The sequence below is a fragment of the Atheta coriaria genome, unplaced genomic scaffold (genome assembly GCF_025399875.1).
Source record: "Atheta coriaria isolate IRGN ID8LTWV9N9 unplaced genomic scaffold, Caltech_Dcor_3.1 hic_scaffold_7_pilon, whole genome shotgun sequence".
Lineage (NCBI taxonomy): Eukaryota > Metazoa > Arthropoda > Insecta > Coleoptera > Staphylinidae > Dalotia > Dalotia coriaria.
In genome coordinates this window covers 8,779,611-8,803,180 of record NW_027045449.1, presented here as the reverse complement: position 1 = coordinate 8,803,180, position 23,570 = coordinate 8,779,611, and the positions used below count along the sequence as shown (strand labels likewise).

The 23,570-nt window shown below is 34.5% G+C and overlaps 1 protein-coding gene across 4 annotated transcripts; it reads left to right on the top strand.

The window, feature by feature from the left end:
- The first annotated feature begins 135 nt into the window (after positions 1-135).
- On the top strand, positions 136-21,532 carry vari (MAGUK p55 subfamily member vari). Of its 4 annotated transcripts, none has more exons than XM_065307308.1 (7): positions 136-433; positions 9,180-9,301; positions 18,507-18,824; positions 18,893-19,168; positions 19,228-20,040; positions 20,157-20,231; positions 20,411-21,532. In XM_065307308.1, the coding sequence occupies exons 1-7, from the start codon at positions 379-381 to the stop codon at positions 20,585-20,587; spliced, it is 1,836 nt and encodes a 611-aa protein (XP_065163380.1). In that variant the 5' UTR covers positions 136-378; the 3' UTR covers positions 20,588-21,532. The 4 variants fall into 4 exon arrangements, with proteins under 4 accessions (XP_065163380.1, XP_065163381.1, XP_065163379.1 ...); XM_065307307.1 differs by lacking the exon at positions 136-433 and adding an exon at positions 2,336-2,724; XM_065307309.1 differs by lacking the exons at positions 136-433; positions 20,157-20,231 and adding an exon at positions 2,310-2,724.
- The last annotated feature ends 2,038 nt before the right edge of the window (positions 21,533-23,570 follow it).

Here is a 23,570-nt window from a genome sequence, read left to right as displayed (position 1 = left end):
CAAGTTACAATAATAACCTGTAGATGTCGCTAGCTGTACTATAGTCGTTAAATATTCAACAGTTGAATACATATCGACTTATTAGTGTTTGGTCCTTTGCATGTGCACCATGCAAAAACTGTAATCATCGATTAATCCTTATTCAAGCGCCCACGCTGATGTTACTGCAACGATTTCCAGCAAGCAGGTGAGTTTCTATATGCGTACCGGCGCTGGTTTGGTCGATCGTGACGGCGTTCGACGTCGTCGTTCGGAAAACCGGCGCGGAAAACAGAATGTCGTGGCGATGTGATCGATGCTTTTCCCGCGGTTGTTTGTTCTCTTGGCGCGTTATTTCGCGGGTGGAAAGCGTGCGGTTTGCGTGCGGCGGCGCCGGTCATGGGGAGATTCAGTAAGAAGCGGCGGCGAAAGGGCAAAGAACTCACCGGATCAGGTATGTTCAATTTATTAAATAAATCTTAACATCAATCCTTATAAAAACAATATTTTTAAATACAAAAGTTATGATTTGATTTGATTGCAATATTCGCAGTCGTGTTGCGAGCTGGAAACAAATCAATATTCAAAAAGTGTGTGGGAAACTCGGTGACGCATTTGTCTATTATTGAAAACGCTAAAAATAAAAATATTTCACATCAAAACAGTTCCAGAAATATTAATATTTAATATTTCATTATATCCCTGCTAAATATTAAGATTTAACAAGAGAAACAAATGAAAACCACTTTTATACAACATTTGATAGGTAAATATAGTTGCAAAGATGAAAACTCTGGGGGCGGCAAAGTAATATTATTTATAGTCGCATTTCACGGCGTTCAGCGGCTCACAGGTCGTAAATTTCGCAAAGTTTCATCAAATTTACGAGCAGTCCGTATGATTCAACAAAATATGAAAGAATAACACACGTTAAACCAACCACAATATGACATTTATTAAATGAATTAAATAATAATTTAATATTAAGTGATTTCCAGTGAAAAATACGCGCAAAGTATTGATTTTCTTTGTTTTTTTCATAAAGTAATCATGAATCGATTGATTTTCATTAAATTCTGTGCTTTCCAATTGAAAAATAATCAATTATCGGCGTTGCAAGCAAGCAGGAAGTAAAAGTAAAATGTGGGACACACGGAAAATCGAAAAACGCACCCGCACCCTTTTAATAAATAGTGTGGGTGTCACTTTAGTACATATTATGTATGTATAACACGCACGGTGCTTTGTTTCGACTTTTTCGTCATTTCCCTATCGTTGTTTCAATTTTCCAGTTGCCCAGTCACCCTAAAAACACAAAAACAGGAAATATATGTGTTTCACTCAAGTGCTCACTTCTTGGAAGGATATAAATTACTAGCTTTAACCCTTGGCTTCGCTCGCGAATATCTAAAATAATGAAGTTGCTTCCGTACGCGTCTGTTGTCACAGAAGAAGTAACAATGAAGTAGAATGGCGGGAAGTTTAAAATGGCTGAAAGTATAGTCTATGGAAGTATAGTGTACAGTCTCCATAGTGTAGACAATTGGATTTGATGTTGACGTAGCTGTCGGTAATACAGTGTGGTAATACAGTGTGATGGTACTATAGTACTTAGGTTTGAGCTTCATTGCTGGAATGCTAGATGGCGTTAAAGTAGTCAAATAGCCAGATGCAGAGGTATTATTGGCTAAACAATTTCTTTATTTTATTTAAAAAATAATTTTTTTTATTAAATAAAAAGTAGCCTATAACCATTCGGGGACCACTAAGAATCTGTGTACAAATTTTCATGATGATCGGTTAAGTAGTTTTTGCATGAAAGTGTAACAAACATCAGGACTTTCGCATTTATAATATTAGTAGGGATATACTACATCACTACTCGTCTAGAAACTCTATAAAAAGGATACCTAATATCAAAGAAAAAAACACGTTTTGTCATTTTTAACATTGATAAATGATTTTTTCGATGTTTTTTCACATTTTTTGTATTTCTCTGTATGTGTTTAGAAATTTTTGGCGACTTCCGGTTGTTATTTCCCCATCCGTCTCGCTCCGGGCGTAACAATTCACATTTAAGCTTTCCGCATGACATACCCGCGAAACAGCCGGGATTACGGCTGGCGTTGGGGTTGGCAGCAGCCGCCAATGAAGCGTGTATCTATAGCAACGCCGGCTTTTCCGCGCTTTTCTCCATTTCGCGCGCATCCGCACCCGGCCTGCCGGGTAGGCGCGACGCCCACGCCGACGCCACCGTCGGGAAATGAAAACGCGGCGCTTCATTTACCACGCGGGCGTTGACTGCGTCACATCGCGACGCACAACTCGCGCACTTTTTACGAAAACATCGTGTTGCCACCTCTTTCATCTGCACCAGACGCGTTTTCTCCTTGAGGTGTGTAGAGTCAACTTAACTCTTTCTAAAGCCAGTTGGAGGTTTAGTTCTTGAATTGAAGTGAGTCAAGCACGCGAGGAGAAGAGAACTGGTTTCATGCATACCTCTTGTTGTACGTGTGTTTACCTGTGAGTGAGTGTGATCAACCTGACTTAAGTCGGTCGACGCGCGATAGTCACATGTGCGTTTGTAACAAATATAAAATGTGATTGTTTTGTGTGGTGATAAAATGATAAGTGAAAAAGTGGCGAATATGGTTAAGTTTGGCTCGAGGAAGGAGAGGCAGGACAAGCGGGAGCTGCTCGCGAGCATGAAGGAAATGAATTGTGATGATAAGCACAACGATAACGGTAATGCTCGACTACCACTATGATAACAGCATTTAATCTTGTGTTTGCGATAAATTTATGCAATAAACAATAAAATAATCATTTGCAATTATTATTTTTATGATTAAAAGTACGTCAGGCGTTTTATATTGAATATTTTCATAAATAACTAAAGTAAAATAATTTAATTTAGTTTAAATTGATACTAAACATTAACGGTTTGTTTATTTAACCGAGATTCAGCGCGTTGAAGGAAAGTTGCAATTTCAAGTGCAATTACTGCGATAAACCAAAATGAAATTATGCCCCGCAGCACTTTTACGTATTTTTTGGATGAAAGCAGATGTTGTATCAACTCTCTTGCGTTTGTGCGCTGCATAATTACTGTTTACTTAATTGGAGAATTTTCTCACGTTTTTGGGTAACATTAACAATTCGTACGCGTACTTTCAGACAAGATGAATCATGATACTCGAGATTCCTACATGTGGTTTAGGAGTGGTCTATCTTTTACGTGCTTGGATTATACTAGAAATCATTCATTTTTTTTTGTTGAGTTTTTACATAAATTATAAGTATAGGCAACCCAAACAACGCAAAAAAAAGTAAAAATTGGGTTACTAGATGAGTTAGGTACGACTGAGCGCTGTGGTCGCTCTGCACTACCCTTTATACCTGCGTACTACCCGCAAAAAGTAGTGGGGGATATGCAGTAGTAGTTCCGTGTAACATAATTAAAGAAGGGGAAGTTTGAGGTTATATTTCACACGTGCACTACTAAAATCCTATGAATTTTATTAAATTACGAGTAAAACTAATCAAATCTTTTATAACTCATTACTTTTTTGCACTTTCACGAATATTACGAATACTTTCCAAAGCAATAAAGATCACAACATTTCACACATGCAGCAGTAAAATAAAATTTTTATTTTTATACGCTCCGCATTTCTTAGTTAATATCCCTGTTTGCTTTTCTTTAGCCAGCACGATTGCTCTGCTTCTTTTACATTTTATTACTATTTCTGCTCATTTTTCCGCTTCATACCCGGTAATAACTCATACAGAAATCCTCCGAATCTCAAGAGAATCTCAGCATCTTGAAATGCTGAGATAAATCACAATAATTTATTAAATTCATCATTTTTACGACGTACACTTCTATATTTATTAAAAATATAAACTTTAGTAACAAATTTATACAAAACTAGCTGTTGCCCGCGACTTCGTTCCGGCTGTGTTTAATAAAAATGTAATTCGTTTTTACTCTCTTGTTCTAGACATACTCGTAGTAAGAGTCAATTCTAACAATAAGATTAGCAATTTTAATTTAAAGAAATTAATTATACAAAGTTTTGTCAATAATGCACTTCAGCGCGCCATCTCGAATTCAACTATTTAACTATAACTATGATTATATCTCAATGTCAAATTTTATTCTATAGAAAAGAGCTGTTTTGAGGATTTTCCCGGCAATTATTCGAATTTTTCGCACCTTTTAAACCTTCCCTAGACCTCCACGAATAATTCAAGACCAAGATAACATAAATCCGTTCAGCCGTTCTCGAGTTTTAGCGAGACTAACGAACAGCAATTCATTTTTATATATATATAGATTTAGAAATAAAAAGTAAAATAATTAGAAAATAAAACAAAACAATAAAAAATACAATTTATTTTAATTGTTAAGTCTTCATTCTTCATTTCCTAGAGATCTGTCCAAGTTGAACTACATCTCTGAGTATAAACATAAAATAAATGCTTTTACCCTTTTAACTAAAGTAGTATAAAGTGATCCAGTCACTTCGTCTCTATTCTAGTTCCCTCATAGATAGTAGAACACAATACAGTGCAGTTAAGTAAAAGCTCACTCGTGCTTCATCTTCATCTTGAAACATTAAAACATTCAAACAAATGACTGCACAATGCATAATTTCTTTCTTCCTGTACAATACTAGACACTCGTACAACTTATATGTTAAGTTTATGTTTGCTTGCTTTCTTGCTTCACTGCGCATTTTTGAGTGCAAACAAAAACGTTCTGCTGCATTATACTACAGTGATAAAGCACGAAAGTAGTGAAAGAGCAGAAAGTACAAAGTGGCGGAGTATTAACACTTCATTTTATTTGGTTATATTTAGAATTACAATTTAGAAAGCTTTCCAGAGTGAAATTTACAGCTTTTGTGTATTATTATTACGCGGAAAATGATTTATAACTTCTAGAGTGCCAGGAATTACATTTTATGCCTCGAATAATTAATAAATAATTACTTTTAGCTTAAAATTAATTTTTTTATGTTTTATTTGTTTTTAGAACAAAAAAAATTTTTTTTGCAAATCTGAAGACATTATGTAAATACCCAGCTATTATTACATAGAAATTAACATAATGCGTACTTTTCCAACAATCCAAACACGCAAAAACTTGAAAATCATTTCCTGCATGCGTCAATTCAACCTCTAACCTCATTCACTCATTTTCGTTTCTCTATGCTTGTATATTCTGAACGTGTTGCCTTTATTCGGTTTAAAAGTAATAAAAGCAAACATGAAACACGCCAAAATGTGAAAAGGACGCCGGAGTAGCCATTGAAAATGTAACATAATAGGACGACCATCGTCGGGGTGTGCCTCAGAGTGGGTTTCAGTTCAGTTTGCAGTTGGAAAAGTTGAATACGAGGCACGCACGCCGCCCGCGCACGTAGAAAACATTTAAACTTTAATTTTACCCCTGCGAGCGCGCACGCATAATAACACTAAAGAGCATCGTGTTACAAAATGGCCACCGGGTGGATACACTGGTGACGGTTTTAATTAAAGGACATATTTTTATTTCACACTTCAAAACAAAACGTGACACAAACTTCATGATATTATCATGAAAGATATATAGGAAGTTATAAAATATAATTTTAGAGGTTATGTTATTATAATTGTTGATAAATTTATTAAATTTATCATAAAATTTGTTTTTTGGTGCATTGTAGGTAAATACGCAGGCGTAAGTTTCACCCCGTGACTAAAATCCGTGATTAAAGTACTTTAGTCACGGTTATGGCCGACCGTGTATAAAGTGTCACTTTTTGTATGTTAAAACCTTGAAAAACTAAAATTTTAAAAGTGTAAGTAGAAAAATATACTTTTTTAGAGGTACTTTCATCATAATCGTTAATATTGATTACTTTTGACATAAAATCCAATGTGTATGATCAATTTCCAGGACAGGAACACAAAAAAGCTTTTATATTTTTTCCTGCTACTTTAATACATCCCCAAAAGTTGATTAAAAGTGATTTTATGAACAATATCTAATAATATCTCCAATATTCGATCCTTTAAACCAATATTTATAAAATTTTACTTAAAATATTGTAAAACACTTCATTCTAAAGTCAGTATGATGTCCGTGTTGTTCTGCACACCATCAGACGTCATCTCCTCCAAACAAAACGTCACGTAATCCATTTTACGATGTTTATATTAACGCTGATGCAGTTTCACCTCGAAGATTGGTGTTTTGATTAAATTTCCCTCTTTACCTGCATTTGCATCATCAAATTACCAGCAACCACCAACCTACTTTGTCTTCATTACGTGTATTTAGGGTTGCCTAGATTGAGATTAGCCACAAATCGATTTTGCCATTTGGAACACAATAGAGAAGAATATTTTATACTGCAGAGGGGAACTTTATGAGGTTATGTACTTGAATACTTCAAAGGCTAGAATTGCTTGTGTACGAGTACTAAAATAGTTCTTAAAGACTTTACAAAGTCACCGCAGGCCTGCAATTAGCATTTACCTTGACCTGATAAAACGCACAGGTGACGTGGTGTTGCACATACAAAGGAAAGGTGCAATCGTCAAGTAGTTGCAATGTGAGGTTATTGATTTTTCTAATTATTCTATAAATGATACATTTATTGAGGTTTGGTTATAATCCCTACTAATATTATAAATGCGAAAGTCCTGATGTTTGTTACACTTTCACGCAAAAACTACTTAACCGATCATCATGAAAATTTCTACACATATTCTTAGTGGTCCCCGAATGGTTATAGGCTACTTTTTATTTAATAAATTATATTTTTTAGCAAAAAATAGGAAAAAATGAGAAAAAAGCGGAAAAAAGCAGAAGAGGCGCGTGGTATTGCATCTGTCGGTTAATAACAATAAAATATATTATTATTAAGTAAAGATTTTAATAATTATGGAATTATTTAATGATAATTGAGGCTTGGAACACAAAAAAACGTTTTTTGGATTTTTAATGCAAGTTTCATGATAATTTTAATAAAAATGAAGGAAAAAAGGCAAAAAAATGTCAAAAATATGGCAAAACATGTAAAGCACCAATCAGAAAGCACAACTCAACACTGACGTCACTTCCCGGTCATGTGCTATCAAGTTTTCACAATTTTACACAGTTTTTCACTGTTTTTTGACAAAATTTTGACATTACACGCAATATCAAAGCAAATATCTTCACCTAAACCAACAATTTCTTCAAAAATATATATTTACGTTTAATCCCTACTAATATTATAAATGCGAAAGTCCTGATGTTTGTTACACTTTCACGCAAAAACTACTTAACCGATCATCATGAAAATTTGTACACATATTCTTAGTGGTCCCCGAATGGTTATAGGCTACTTTTTATTTAATAAAAAAAATTATTTTTAAAATAAAATAAAGAAATTGTTTAGCCAATAATACCTCTGCATCTGGCTATTTGACTACTTTAACGCCATCTAGCATTCCAGCAATGAAGCTCAAACCTAAGTACTATAGTACCATCACACTGTATTATCACACTGTATTACCGACAGCTACGTCAACATCAAATCCAATTGACTACACTATGGAGACTGTACACTATACTTCCATAGACTATACTTTCAGCCATTTTAAACTTCCCGCCATTCTACTTCATTGTTACTTCTTCTGTGACTACAGACGCGTACGGAAGCAACTTCATTATTTTAGATATTCGCGAGCGAAGCCGCGGGTTAAAGCTAGTTTCTTATATTTTTGTGTTGCACCGTAGGCAAATGCGCAGGCGCGAGTTCCACCCGTGACTAAAACCCGTGACTAAAGTACTTTTTTGGTGGTCCGTGACTAAAGCAACTTCATTATTTTAGATATTCGCGAGCGAAGCCAAGGGTTAAAGCTAGTTTTTAATTAATTTTATACAAATTTTATTCATTTTGGTTTTTTGCACCTCCAGAGGTAATTTCCATGTTATTACCATGAATATCCGTCATGCGGAAATGAATGCCCATATTCACGGCCCAATGAACCGCATCAATGAGAGTATACGAGTATAATTCAAGACGTCAACGTTCTCTCATCTCGACTTTATCTACACTTTACACTTTATTCACTTGGGATTGAAAACGAACAAAATGTACATCTAATTTCAATTCTTCACGGAAATAGAATTTTTCCATGGGCGAGCGTATAAATCAACGTTAAAAAGTAACATCCTGTGCCAACGTGCGGTTTCGGTTTTGCCCTTTTTTCTGTTTTTATGTCGGAGCAGTTTTTATTGGAATTAAGTCGTAAATCAAAACAGGGAATGCGAGAATTAATGTTTCTTTTGTTACCGACCTTTGTTTCCCGTTACCTAAGGAATCGAAGGACTCAAAGGACTCGTACGCATTTTTAGTTTCCAGTGGTAACCAAGTTTGATATTGATTTGCGCTTCTTTTTGGGTTTGCGTTTCGTGCTGATGCGATTTATTTTATGGAGGAATTCACGTTTTGAATTTCGGTGCGAAGCTAGGTGGATAAGGAATCCAAAGGTTGTTTTTATGAGATTTCTGGTTGAGATTAAGGCGCAATGCAATTTCTCAAGCAATTCAACCCTTTTTATACGATTTGCAAAAGATTTAACAAATCTGAAGGTAATTTCTGTAAATTTTAGGGTGCAATCTCCATACCGTGACTAAAACTCGTGATTAAAGTACTTTAGTCACGCCCGTGCATAAAGTACCACTTTTTGTGTCTCAAAACCGTAAAAAACTGACGTTTTAAAACTGAAAATGGAAAAATTGATTGAATTTAATGTTTATTATGTTTACAAATCAAATATCAATAAACTCCGATTGGAAATCATCGCAGGCGCATAATTTCCGCACGCGGCTATTTTCAAATGCATGAAATCGTCGAGAGAAGTCGATGGCTTTAAATAAAACACACTCTCGTTTACTTAACAGCTCAACGGTGAAATATAAAATGCATTAAGGGGCCTAATCGATTATTTACACATGCGAATCGAATTTCCGCCTTTCTCGGTTTCGCCGAAACGCGAAATGCGAAGTGCTAAAAGCGAAAGGAAGTAAGCCGAATTAGATTATCTTCTTAACATTCTACAAACGAAAAATAAAAATAAATAAAAAAGGGAAAAAAAGAAAAAGAAAACTCACGTTGAATAAGTTGCTAAAGGGAATGTTTTTATTTTTGTTTCAGCTGCTTTTCAGCACGTACGAGATAACATCGACGAGCTGGACGGCACTGATGGGATCAACGAAACCGATCTGGTCTTTCTCAAGGGGTTGATGGATAGTCCTGTATTTCAAAATTTAGTCAAGGTAACATAAAAAAAATTTATCTGAAAAGTGTTTTACAATTTATGATGAATTTGAGACATTTTATTTTGCAATACATAAAAAACCGGCTTAATACCGGTATTCTTGTTTTTAAAAACCGGTATTTATAAAAGTAATCGGTATATTAACAAAATAATTGATTAAAATTAATAAACTATAAATTGTATTGCAAAAAGTCGGTTTTCGACAAAAATACCGGTTTACCGATATTAATACCGGTGTTTATAAAATTAAGTATTTCTACAATCAGTAAATTAACAAAATATTTGATTGAAATCAGTAAACTATAAATTGTATATAAAAAATACCGGTTATTCATAGAAACACCGGTATACCGGGTGTCAATACCGGTTATTTCACACCTCTAGGCAATTTTCTGATAATTTTTTTACTAATTATCAGTTACTATTGAAAATCGATAAAATAGGTCATTTGCAATACGCTAAAACCTAAAATAAATACGATCATGTTTCGAATGTTCAAGTTTTCACTGCGTGCTTGTAACGACTTTAAAAATGTTCACACAAAGTTGCACTCACTGTTTACGTTTACACATGTCTTTCAACACCGCGCAGTCTATTTACACAACGGAGTGAATCGGAAATTATGATCTGCTGAAAGCGGCTATTCGAAAATCCGCTGGGCAAATTGCGCCAACGGCAATCTAAAACACTAAAACACCAACCAACTAAATTTAAGTACAGATTATTCCAACATAACATAAAATAATCTTCCGTATTTATTATTTAAATAAATTTAAATTTGTGCAGTGGATTAATTCAATTACGTATGCCACTTTAAAATACTTGAGAGAATGTCATTCATTATTACTCAGTCACTTAATCTCTTAAAGAGACAATGAAGTTAATTTTTTACTTAATTATTTAAATGAATTTTCACTCAGATTTCTTTGGAGAACAATTTATCATCGGAGTAAAAACCTGAAACGTGCAATTATCCGGCGCCAAATAATTATCTGCGTCTGTAGACATTATAATCCTCATTACTGGCTAGTTGGCGTTGCACTCGACTCGAATTTCCCTTCCACCACTTTATGTGGGGAAGTTTTGCCCTCATGTTCAAGTAACGACCTCACATTAATGCATAATGCCATGCATTATTACAACAGATTTATTTTATCTTGCTTTTCTCTTTATTTCTGTAAATAATAGTCGAAAATCGAATATTAAGTATCAAGTGCGCTAAATGGCACTTTAACAACGTTTTTACAACGGCACATTACATCCCTACTAATATTATAAATGCGAAAGCCCTGATGTTTGTTACACTTTCACGCAAAAACTACTTAACCGATCATCATGAAAATTTGTACACATATTCTTAGTGGTCCCCGAATGGTTATATGCTACTTTTAATTTAATAAAAAAAATTATTTATGAAATAAAATAAAGAAATTGTTTAGCCAATAATACTTCTATATCCGGCTATTTGACTACTTTAACGCCATCTAGCATTCCAGCAATGAAGCTCAAACCTAAGTACTATAGTACCATCACACTGTATTATCACACTGTTTTACCGACAGCTACGTCAACATCATATCCAATTGACTACACTATGGAGACTGTACACTATACTTCCATAGACTATACTTTCAGCCATTTTAAACTTCCCGCCATTCTACTTCATTGTTACTTCTTCTGTGACAACAGACGCGACGGAAGCAACTTCATTATTTTAGATATTCGCGAGCGAAGCCGCGGGTTAAAGCTAGTTTCTTATATTTTTGTGTTGCACCGTAGGCAAATACGCAGGCGTAAGCTCCACCCCGTTACTAAAACCCGTGACTAAAGTACTTTTTTGGTTATCCGTGACTAAAGTACCACTTTTCGTGCCTCAAAACCATAGAAAAACTGCTAAAAGTAAAAAAAATATTTTTTTCATTAATATTTTGTCTGTTATCATTACCGTGACTAGTCTGGCAACTGGCGGCAGCCCCAAGACAGTATTGATCGACTTGTCGCCTTTCCGATGCGGCAAAAGCACGCCGGCATCGCGCCACAACCTCAAATCCTGAAATCGCAGTGGTTTGCGGCGTCCTCAAAGGACCAGACATGCATGCAGCTCGCGCCGGGTACAATAAACTATGTACGCAGCTGTTTTTCTCAATCTCGCCAACTTTACGAGCACGACGCGAATGCATTCTGCATCGACAATTTTTACACGAAATAGTACTCCATTCCCCCAGGAAACGAGAAAATTGTGAGAAGTACTCATAAATAAATAGAGGATTTTATATTTCACAAAAATATTAAGGTAAATGTTTGAAAAATACAGCTTTTTGGCAAAAATATTCAGATTTGTAAGGAAAAATAACCTAAATTGCTTTTTCAAGTAGAAAAATGTTGTGATTTTGCGTGATTTATGATGTTTGGCAAAGTTGCCAGGATATTGGAAATTGCTGCCCAACTAGGACGACTGTTATGTAGAATCAAATCTTTGCTGATTTTAAGTTGGCGTCTGTTACATCGATATTTATTAGCTTGTTTGGCAATAAAGGCGGAACATGAGGCGGTAACCTGGTAACAAAAGCGATTTTTACGTTCTACAACATCTAAAGTGCAATTTAAAGTTAGTTTACCCAAGCTTTTCATCCATGCACGTTCATAATACTCCAGAAAAACAAAAATTATTTATTTTTTTGTTGATTATACGAAATAAATTTGTGAATGTTGTGAAAAGTTAAAAGCTTTCTAAGAGTTACAAGTTTTCGTCTTCCATTGATGGAAGAAAACTGTCCGGGAAGAAAAAACGTCCTCAGAGGACGGAAAGGAAACTGTGCGAACTCAAAGAAACTCGAAACGCTGAATTATTGAAGTGTTTGTCGTGGAATTCCAGCGACATTTGCGCCCGGCTGAAGTTTCATTATTTCCACAGCGTTTTTGCGGTGTTTTCTTTATTTTCTTGCGCAAACTTTGTATGTTTTTCTATTTATCTTGTGGAGTGTCGCAGGGCTAAGCAATTTCAATTTTCTCCTTGACACAAACAACAACTTTATATTTTTTATCCAAAAAATAACAAAAAATAACAAAAAATGGAAAATTACGAAGAATTATTTAAAGAAATGGTAAGTTTTTTATATTTTCGTCATTTATTCACTCATTAATAGATATAAAAAACATTTTTTTAATTTTTGTGTTGTAATTCATCGTTGCCGTGGTATTACCATACCCCATCGCAATTAACCTGTGCGTTGGACTCACGGGACCACTTACACCGATGCAATCGTATGCATCGGTCCCCACCGACGACGAAACAACGAAACAAAAACGACGCGCCGCGGCAGTTGATACATTACCAACTTTACCATCACCACACGCGAAGCATTCTACTCCTACCATCGTCCATCGCCCATCGCGGACGCAAACGAAAGACGTATAGTTTAGTCTTGCTTGCCCATTCGTTAGCGGTTGGTGAACACACCTCATGCGACGCGCACCTTTAAATGACTCACAAAAATTTACAATATTTACAAACAAATTTATTCATTTAATATTATTGAAGAAAAAAAAATTAATTTGGTTGAATATTAGTGTAGTTATTGAGTGTATAAAGTGTACATTCCGCCTGGATGACGCACCGCCGCATATAGGATTACGAATGGTCGAAAAACAAGGTAAAACTAGTTTTTTACGTGTTATAGGTTGATTATTTTGCGGTAGAATAAAAAGGATAACGCAGGATAATGATAAATGTTTGAATATTATGCATTATCATTTGAGGGCGCGTTATCGCGTATAGGACAGGTGTAGGAATGATAAGCGTACGTGCGAAAGGCGTCTACGATTGGATTAAGCGCGTTGTTACCTGGCCGTGGGCCACACCTGTGAAAGTCGCGGTTGACGCGCCGCGCAACGCTTCGCGAGCTGGCAACACTGCGCATCTTACTAGACGTGGAATCATTTTTAGGTTTTCTTTAAGATATTTTACAATAATTTATTATTATAGACTTTTATGGACTTTTTAAGCGATTTTTTTTCTTTTTTTTATGTAAAACTTCAGTGTGAGGAAAATGAGGGCATATTTCTTATATCTTATCAACATAATGTGTTTTTACTTGGGTCAGGACAAAAACCCCAAACTTAATTCATGTTTTCATTAAATAGGGCTCTGTGGGTTGTAATTTTGCACATTGCGGCGCGTTTTCGGCGACTTTGTGGTGAAATGGATCATAAATATGGAGTACTTGGGGTTTTGATAAAATTATCTTGGTTTATATTAAATTCCTAAACGTTTTGAAACGATTTTTACTCTAAAATAATAAATAAAACTTTGGGATACTAAAAAGTTGATTTTTTGAATTTTTAGAAAGGTTTTCAAGTTTAATTAAATATTTTTTCGTTGAAAATGTAACGTTATTTCATGCTCACTTCCTTTTCCTTTCGGATTCACACTGCCTGAGTTCATAACGTGACTTTTCTTATTTTTTCTCATTTTTTATGCGTTGCTGCGCAGAGGAAATTCGTTTTTTGTCCAATTATTTTTAGTTTAGTTATGCAAGCATTATTCCGACGAATATTTTATTAATCTAAGGAGATATCATGTTAAAAATAACAAAAGTTTATTACTCTATGCGGTAACTTTATGCCAGGCCATTTGCAAATGTTGTTTGATAGTAAATGCAAAATGCAAGGCGATTTGAGTACATATCATGCATACACAATGCGCCATTATCATTAAATTCTTATTTTATTGCATTTGAGTATCATATTCACGATTCACGACAAAACGTTTTGTGTACAATAAGAGAATATTCATGTTTTGTTCTATCATGACTCAAAGATAACAAAATTTGTGATAGAAAAAAGTTTATTTTAGTTTTTTTTTTAGTTTTTTTAGTTTTTAACTTATACTTTGAGTTGGTGAGCGAATAAAATATCACAACATATTTTAAAAGATACTTTAGAGCAGTACAAACATGAAATATTTCATGCTTGACGCTCTCACTAAACATTTAGAATTATTTTTGCATAAATTACAACGTGGCTGTTAAATATGCTAAGTTTAACCACAAAAATCGATGGTTTGAGTAAAATATTCTTTTATTTTTAACATTTTTAACATTTTACAAAGATTATGCTATAATTTTCATCTCGTAGTATTTTTTAAACTTTAGATTAGAAACTAATGAACAAATTATTAGTTGGTACACATTTATATTGTAAATCTGTGACAAGTTATAACAACGTTTGTTCTCAAACTTTTTCTTTTCATGCGAAAATAAATAAAAAGGGCACTACACTAAGCAGGATAATTATTATTGTGAGTGAAAAATCTAGTTGCAAACATTCCCACAGTTTTGTTCTCAATTAAAACTGTTTTTGTAGCGCAATAGCACATTGGCATATTATTTACATAAATAATAATTATAAATTCAAGTTATAATCAAATTAAACGCGATTATTTTTTGTTTTTATTGTAAAAATGCAGAAAAATGCACTTTGGAGTTAATTCTGAGTCATATTCATAACATATGACTGTGAAATTCGTGAATCAAAAGAACAAAAGTTAATAATGAGTCTACAAGGATGACTAACACAATAACCATAACTATAATACAGTATGTTTTAGTAAACTATTTCTTTTTGATTTCACATTCTCAGGATTTTCTTTTTCTTTCATTTTAAATTCTAAAATATTATTACGAGGAAACATGAAATAATAGACGAGAAAAAGTTGCGTGTTGAGTGCACAACTCTTCTCTTCCCTATTGTTTATTTGATTCGCTATTATTTAATTCGAAAATTCGCCGGAATTTCATGCCAGTTGCGTGATTAGGTGAACATGCGAAATGACGAACACATTATGTATGTGTAACATGCAATAATCGCTCTAATAACATACATTTCGCATGGTATTAACATACAATTAATTCTTATTAATATACATATTATTATGACACACAATTTTACAGAAAAAAATCATTAAAAGACCTGAAAATGACAATTTTATTAAATTTTTAAAATTAACCTGATTTCAAATAGCAAAACATGATGTATATTTTTATAAATAGCTATATACATCACTATGAATGTTTGAATGTTTTTATTATTGTTGCTAGTAGATATGTGCAATATGACACTCGTTACGCGTGACCTGAGAACATCGCACGTACGAATTCCTCCTCGCTGCTGCTGTACGCGCGCAGGTCAAGCGAGTTAAACGTTAATAACGTGCGGTTAATTAACGCACGAGATTGCTATTTATTGCAGCGAATTAATGTGTTAGTCATGCTGTGTACCAGTACGTGCAACATGAAGTAACAACTGTGACCTAGTTTCATGTTCTTCTATCAATCATTCAATTCGTAATCTATTTTGATTTTTTTTTATTCAAATTTTATGATTCACATTGATGAATCACAAAGGAAACAAAAAATATTAATTTAAAAATAATAAACAAACATGTAAATCATTGTTTTCTACTCTAATCCCTACTAATATTATAAATGCGAGAGTTCTGATGTTTGTTACACTTTCACGCAAAAACTACTTAACCGATCATCATGAAAATTTGTACACATATTCTTAGAGGTCCCCGAATGGTTATAGGCTACTTTTTATTTAATAAAAAAAAATATTTTTTAAATAAAATAAAGAAATAGTTTAGCCAATAATACCTCTGCATCTGGCTATTCGACTACTTTAACGCCATCTAGCATTCCAGCAATGAAGCTCAAACCTAAGTACTATAGTACCATCACACTGTATTATCACACTGTATTACCGACAGCTACGTCAACATCAAATCCAATTGACTACACTATGGAGACTGTACACTATACTTCCATAGACTATACTTTCAGCCATTTTAAACTTCCCGCCATTCTACTTCATTGTTACTTCTTCTGTGACTACAGACGCGTACGGAAGCAACTTCATTATTTTAGATATTCGCGAGTGAAGCCGCGGGTTAAAGCTAGTATTATTATAAAAATAAATATTGTTTAAATCCTGTTATTTTTAGATGACTAATGTTTTTATTATCCTAAAATAATTGATTATTACTTTATTGAACTTATTTTGCCCACGCACTGCTCATAAAGCAGAAGAGCTCGAAAGTTGCAAAAGAATCATAACGGTAATAACGGTCCTCTGCGTTCGTTTTTCTTTTATTTACTTGTTTACTTGTTCACTTCTTCAGTACGAATGCTTTGTTGCTCTAGTATGTTCTCCTTGCTGCTCCACACCGCATTCCTCTGGCTTCTGCAAATAAAAATATCCGACAGCCGGGCGACACGCGCGCGGAATGTAAATGAACAACACCTGTTGTCATAATAGTCTGGGAAGAAGAACAATTTATAAAACGGAGACTTTAGTAGTAATCTTATATAAAAAGAAGAGGATTGTGACAAAGAGATAGATAAAGATATTTTCTTTTCAAGATAAAATTCAACTCAAACAATTTTTCGCTTATCTTTATAATTTTAACGTTTTTTTTGTTTGGGGTAGCTCAGTAGGGGTGGTAGCACCGTAGAAAGTGAATTATTACCTGGTTGTATCACGCACGCTTCAGGGTTTTATAATTTTGTGTGAAGATGTGAAGAAATACGACAGACGTCAAAGCACGCGTCATAATTTAATTTTTTTGGGGAAAAAAGAACAAAAATACGTTTTTTGAATATATAAAAGGTAGATTACCGTTGGAAGTGTTGAATGTCTTGCCTTTCTAACTTTCTTGAAGGTTTTTATCAAGTTCTTTGTTCTCATGAACCTCTTAACTCTTAACGGCTGAGTAATCAAGGGATAAAACCTGTTTGTGGCACGATGTAGAGTAACTCAACGGCCATTCCACGTCGTTTGTGGTGTTACACCTGAGTAACTCTTATGATTATCATAAAGTAGGAAAAAATGTATAAATGGCGATAGTATAAGTTTATGACTTTCGTTTCGTGTGTATTCCAAAGTCTGAAACAAACAAAAACTGAAAGTAAACTTTTTTTTCACTTTTTCTTAGTTCCCCTAAAGCCTAAAGTCCAAAGTAACGTTTATTCTTCACTGGCCAGACAGTTTTTTATACGTCTACCTAAAACTACCTGCTCGGAAGGTGTAGTAAAGGTAGTAAACCCTTTGGATGCGCTTGACTTCAAAACTTTTGGGTCGTTTGACCGCTCAGACGGACAAAATGTAGACGAAGTGTAGACAACTCGGAAAAGAAAAGAAAACTAGTTTAGGAGTGTAAAAGTGAGGGTGCGATCCGGTCAATATGATTGATTGTTTACAAAAGTGTCTGTAGTAATGTCTACAAGGTTTAAATGCCCTGTGTCTTCTGTTGGAGGGCGTTGGAGGGCATCGTAAGGTGCTCGAACACCAGTCATTTCTACCGATGCCCTCGTACGATGCCCTGAACACAAGTCACTTCTACCGTCTGTACCTACGGTGCTCGGAACACGAGTCACTTCTACCGCTACCCTTGTACGGTGCCCTGAATCGAGTCACTTTTACCGCTACCTTCGTACGGTGCCCTGAACACGAGTCACTTTTACCTTCTGTACCTACGGTGCTCTGAACCCGAGTCACTTCTACCGCTACCTTCGTACGGTGCCCTAAACACGAGTCACTTCTACTGCTACCTTCGTACGCTCTTTTTGAACTGTCTTTTAAAATACAGACGTTTTTTTTTTCTTAAATTGTGTCTATTGACCTCACAAATCATTTTGTAATCGAAATCGTAACAGAAGCCAAAGCAATATGGCGTCAAGCGCTAATAATTTTGATAGTAAAAGTAAAATAAACAAACACGCAACAGCAAACATTTCTTACGCTCTCATAACAATTCCCAATAACAATTCATATGAAATTCAAGCATAAACAATAAACACATGTGAATTGCAAGTCATAATAATAATTATTTTAAATTTAAGCTACGTGATAACAAATAATATTAATAATATGATAATAAAAATAAATCACTTCTCACTTTTGTTTTCTTTAATTTCGTATACCAAGCTTCCATTTCAACAGTTATGTTATTATTATTACAAACTGTAATCCAAGCCAGTACAAAATGCAATTGCAAAATAACAAGCCGTTGAACGCAATGAAGAAACAAGTAACATGAAACATGTCGACACTCCGGTCACGGTTACAACTTTTAGAACAATAAACACACCGAGTGAATGTACTTTTAATCAAAACTCAACATTAAATTCTTTTGTTTCTTCAAGGTGCAAGACCGATTGGAAGAGCCACCAAAGTTACCAGAACCGCTGACGTCCAACTGTAAGGAACTGCAGCACGAGCTGATAATCCGCTGTAATCATCTATCAAGATCCCGAGACGTCCGTGAATTGGCCACGCTTATCAAGAGCCCGCATTTTCGCGCACTCATCGACACGCACGACCAGATCGCCAAGGTGATACTTGGCCCGAAAGTCTCCAGTCCCAAAGTCGAAGATATCCTGCCAGATTTGAACGGGATGACGGGGGAAACCTTCCGGATGGTTGGGCTTAGGCGAAAGCCTGGTGAACCACTTGGATTAACTGTAAGAAAAAGTTTTTATTCAAAATTTAAAAATTTAAAAATTTTTACTTAAAAATTGTGAATTTATAGGTACAAGTTGATGATCATGAGAATCTAGTCGTTGCTAGAATACTAGAAGGCGGAATGATTGATAAACAAGGCCTTCTGCATGCCGGAGATGTAATTCTTGAAGTGAATAATGTCTCGGTGTATACCCCTGAAGACCTACAAACAGAAATTGCCAAATCCAAGGATTCAGTCACGTTGAAAATCGGCCAAATGCAAAATGAAGAGGAGGTTGTCACACATTCACCTTTAATCATGGCAAACGGCAATGCAAAACATGGCGCTGCTAAAAAACTAACTGTAAATATTTATTCTTTACTTCTAAACTTAATTTATTACTAATTGTTTATTAATTCTAGTGTTATATGCGTGCATTATTTGAGTATAACCCTGATGAAGACACACTTCTTCCATGCAAAGAAATTGGATTACATTTTGAACGTGGAGACATCCTGCAAATTCTAGACCAAAAAGATCCCAACTGGTGGCAGGCTAAAAAGGTCGGCACTGAAGGCCCAGTGGGTCTCATTCCATCAATCGAATTAGAAGAACGTCGTAAAGCATTCGTCCATCCCGAAGCAGACTACGTCCACAAAATCAGTATATGCGGAGCAAGGATCTCAAAGAAAAAGAAGAAAATCATCTATCAGTCGAAGAGTAACACTGATTTTGATAAAGCTGAGTTGTCTATCTATGAAGAAGTCACACGAATGCCACCATTCAAGCGAAAAACACTTGTTTTGATTGGAACACAAGGCGTTGGACGTCGAACTATGAAGAATCGTCTGATTAATTCAGATCCCAATAAATTTGGAGCTGTTATTCCATGGACAACGCGACCACAACGAGTTTTGGAAGAGAATGGTGTGAATTATTGGTTTACAGATGTTGAAACGATGGACGAGGAGATCAAAAAGCACAAATTCTTAGAATATGGAGAGTATAATAATTATTTGTATGGCACACACTTGGATACGATGAGAGAGATTATCAAACAAGGAAAAATGTGTGTCTTGGATTGTAGTCCGACATCTTTAAAGATACTGCATAACAGTACGGAGTTTCTACCGTATGTTATTTTTATTGCTGCGCCCGGAATGGAACATTTAAAGACTTTATATGATGTTGGCAAGAACAATTCGAATTTGAGGAATTCCAGCAGAAATCTTGCGGTAAGAATCAAAAGATTTCCAATAATGTTTATGCATCTTGTTAATCATTAATATTTTCATGTTTTGTGATTGTGATTTTGTTTTAATTTCGTTTCAATTTTGATTTTGGCATGTAGTTTGATCGCCAAAGCTCAATTAGGTACAGTTCTCGAAGAGCCAGAACATTGGAGTCTTTAGCATCACTATATGAGGTATGTAATTTGTTTATTTTACATATTAATGCAAATCTAGCTTGATTAGCACTCACTAAATGCACAGGTAATGAAAAATCATATCATATTTGCACGACAATCAATAAATTTGTTCAGTATTGTAATATTTAGTGCTTTATGCAGGTTATGAGTTGTTTAATGTTATTTTAACGTTTTAGGAAGAAGATTTAAAGAAAACTCTTGAAGATTCAGCATCACTGCAACGAACTTATGATAAATACATCGATCTCGTCATCACCAACAATGATTTCGACTCGACTTTCCGCCAAATTGTTGATGCATTAGATGCATTGTCCTCTGAGCATCAGTGGGTGCCTGTTAATTGGATATATTAACATCTAGGCTATCATTTCAGATCGAAACAGTTCACATGTTCACATGTTCACATCCAAGCTACCAAATGCCATAATATACATGTTTTCATACTCTTATTGTGAGAATACTCTCAACAACGCTTCTTATGCAAAAGGAATGAATGATAGTACAAACACTACAACCAAGTTGATTAAACATTAAAAATTATCTTCGTGGAAGCGAAACAAAAGAACAGAAAAACGAAATAAACTTGTGTTACAAATGCTATATGTAAATTATGCCTAAATTTATACAAATTACTTAATTGAGATCTATCTATAACCATCAAAATGGTAAGAATGTTTATGTAAATGTATTTTACTTAAGTTAGCTGTAATTGTAAACTCGTAATGCATGTAATGTAATAATGTGCAAAGTAAGTGTACATAAGACTTTCGATATGAAAGAAAATCACAGTGGATAACCCCGTACTATGCAAGTGTCTACAAAAGCAGCATTTGCTGATCGTCCAAGCGATTCAATGAGTGTCTGAACTTTTTAGGCTACTTTAGATGTAAACGCAATGTTAAATCATTCAAGTATCTAAGATTCTAGCAGTATACATTTGTTCTAATTGTTATTTTATATTTTATATCTACATTTGACGGCCAATGCACGTTGTAGTATTTGCTTAGATGATAATTAGTTAAAAATTGAACAGAGTTAGAGAATCGTTTTCTATGCTAGACGCGTAACAATCGAAGATTAATTATTAGGTGCTGCAATCTATATTTTATAATGAATTACTTAGTTTTTAATTTGCTAACCGTCCAATGTGTTCAGGGATAATTTTATTCTTGTTTTATTGAATGTATGATGATATGCGACATCACCATTTGTTATTCATTGTAAAATTTTACGATTTATTGATGCATCTTGTGTATTCATATGTTTTCTATCAATTTTAATAAAGTTAGGCATAATAATCACTGAGATTAATTAAATAAATCGATAATTTTTTTATGACTTAAAAAGTTTTAAAAGTGTGAAGTATTACAATTGGGTGCAGGTAGCTTTAGATTTTGTTAAAGTTTTAGTAAATATTCGCTAGATGGCAACTTGAGTCTGTTGGCGGTATTTATTTGTATCGGCATGTGAGGTGACTCTGATAAAACAAGTGTTTGTGATTATATTTAAACTATTGCTGGGTGTATCGTTGATTCCAAGGTGAAAAACAAACAATAACATTTGATTTTTGCATGCTGTTTTTATCTGTTAGTGCCAAGATCAGACGAAATATGTTAGTTAACTATATAACCTTAAAATACAAATACCGCGTGCGGTGTAAATTTTGCAACAAATAACTAATTTATAATTTAAAAGTAGCGCTTAATAGTTAATACTATTGTAATAATAATAATATTTTATATTTATTTTGAGTTTCAGTTACAAGGTGTACGAAATTCGCTTGAGAAACATTTTTGTTTCTTCGTGTTTTGTTTATTTTTTGTTCACAGTTTTTATCGCGCGGATTTAAAAGGAAAAACTCTACAAACATGTCGAATTCTAGTGAAGTGGTAAGGAAAAGAAACGTAATTATTCAGTGCGGGGATGTGTTGCTTAGCGACGAAGAAAACATTGTTGTTTTAAACAGAACTTGGTCTCCTGTGCGCGAGTTATCCGATGATTTCTGCTGCAGTGATCACGAAGATGAAACAACTTCACAATCTGATAAGGTAAAACCTAAATTTCTAAATTTCCTTCCTTCTTTTAATTCCTATTGATAAATATTGATTTAACTCTTGACGCGGATGAAAAAAAATCGTAAACAAGATAAACATCTCCTTGATTTGCTTCGAAACGAATTCTGCGCGTTTTTGTCATTTCTAAATGATCAAATAACTTGCACGCGTTGAATTTCCCCTGGATGGCAATTTCTTTCATTCTCGTTGGCTTCATACATGGAAGTCTCGGAAGAAAATCGAATTACGCATTAAGTAATGTGATAATACACACTTATTCCCCTTCAAGTCGAATTCTGTCACACGATACGCGATACACACATATTTGTTATTTAATTATCAGGTTTAATTAACTTGATTGCCACTCACATTGGCGCACATTGTATGCTCGGCGTTATACTTCAACTCAAAGAAGACATGCAACGCTTTCAAAGGCGGAGCACATTTTGTCAATCATAGGATGACGTGAGTCGTGCGGCGCTCTTACAAATTGTATTTGATCTAATATCGTGTATTTCTTTGGTAAAACATGTTTTTTTTGTGTCTGGGATACAATGGAGGTGGAAAATGGAAATATTTGTTTATTTCAGGTTGAATGTGGAGAAAATAGGTTTGTAGTTGCATTTTTAGTGAATATAAAAATAGTATTCAGGAAAAATACAAGACAAACAGGTTTGATCAACAAATAGGGTTGTAATTTACAATTATGGACTTTTATTCAAAGATACGTGGATAAAAATAGAGTTATCATCTTTATACTTTATTCTGAGAGAGTATAATCATCGTTAGTCTCTTTTCTTTAAATAATTTCCTTGAAAAACTTATCAATTCACGAAATATGACGCGAATTGGCTATATTTAGTTGATCCTGGGTGAAATATGGCTTTTCTTTATTTTATACTAGCTTTACGTACGCGTCTGTAGTCACAGAAGAAGTAACAATGAAGTAGAATGGCGGGAAGTTTAAAATGGCTGAAAGTATAGTCTATGGAAGTATAGTGTACAGTCTCCATAGTGTAGTCAATTGGATTTGATGTTGACGTAGCTGTCGGTAATACAGTGTGATAATACAGTGTGATGGTACTATAGTGCTTAGGTTTGAGCTTCATTGCTGGAATGCCAGATGGCGTTAAAGTAGTCAAATAGCCAGATGCAGAGGTATTATTGGCTAAACAATTTTTAATAAATATTTTTTTTTATTAAATAAAAAGTAGCCTATAACTATTCGGGGACCACTTATAATATGTGTACAAATTTTCATGATGATAGGTTAAGTAGTTTT

Excerpts from the sequence above, each read along its gene's own strand:
- vari (XM_065307307.1), top strand. The coding sequence starts at position 2,604 with ATGATAAGTGAAAAAGTGGCGAATATGGTTAAGTTTGGCTCGAGGAAG. Across the intron at positions 2,725-9,179 it reads TGATAAGCACAACGATAACG|CTGCTTTTCAGCACGTACGA; the intron begins GTAATGCTCGAC and ends TTTTTGTTTCAG. Across the intron at positions 18,825-18,892 it reads GTGAACCACTTGGATTAACT|GTACAAGTTGATGATCATGA; the intron begins GTAAGAAAAAGT and ends GTGAATTTATAG.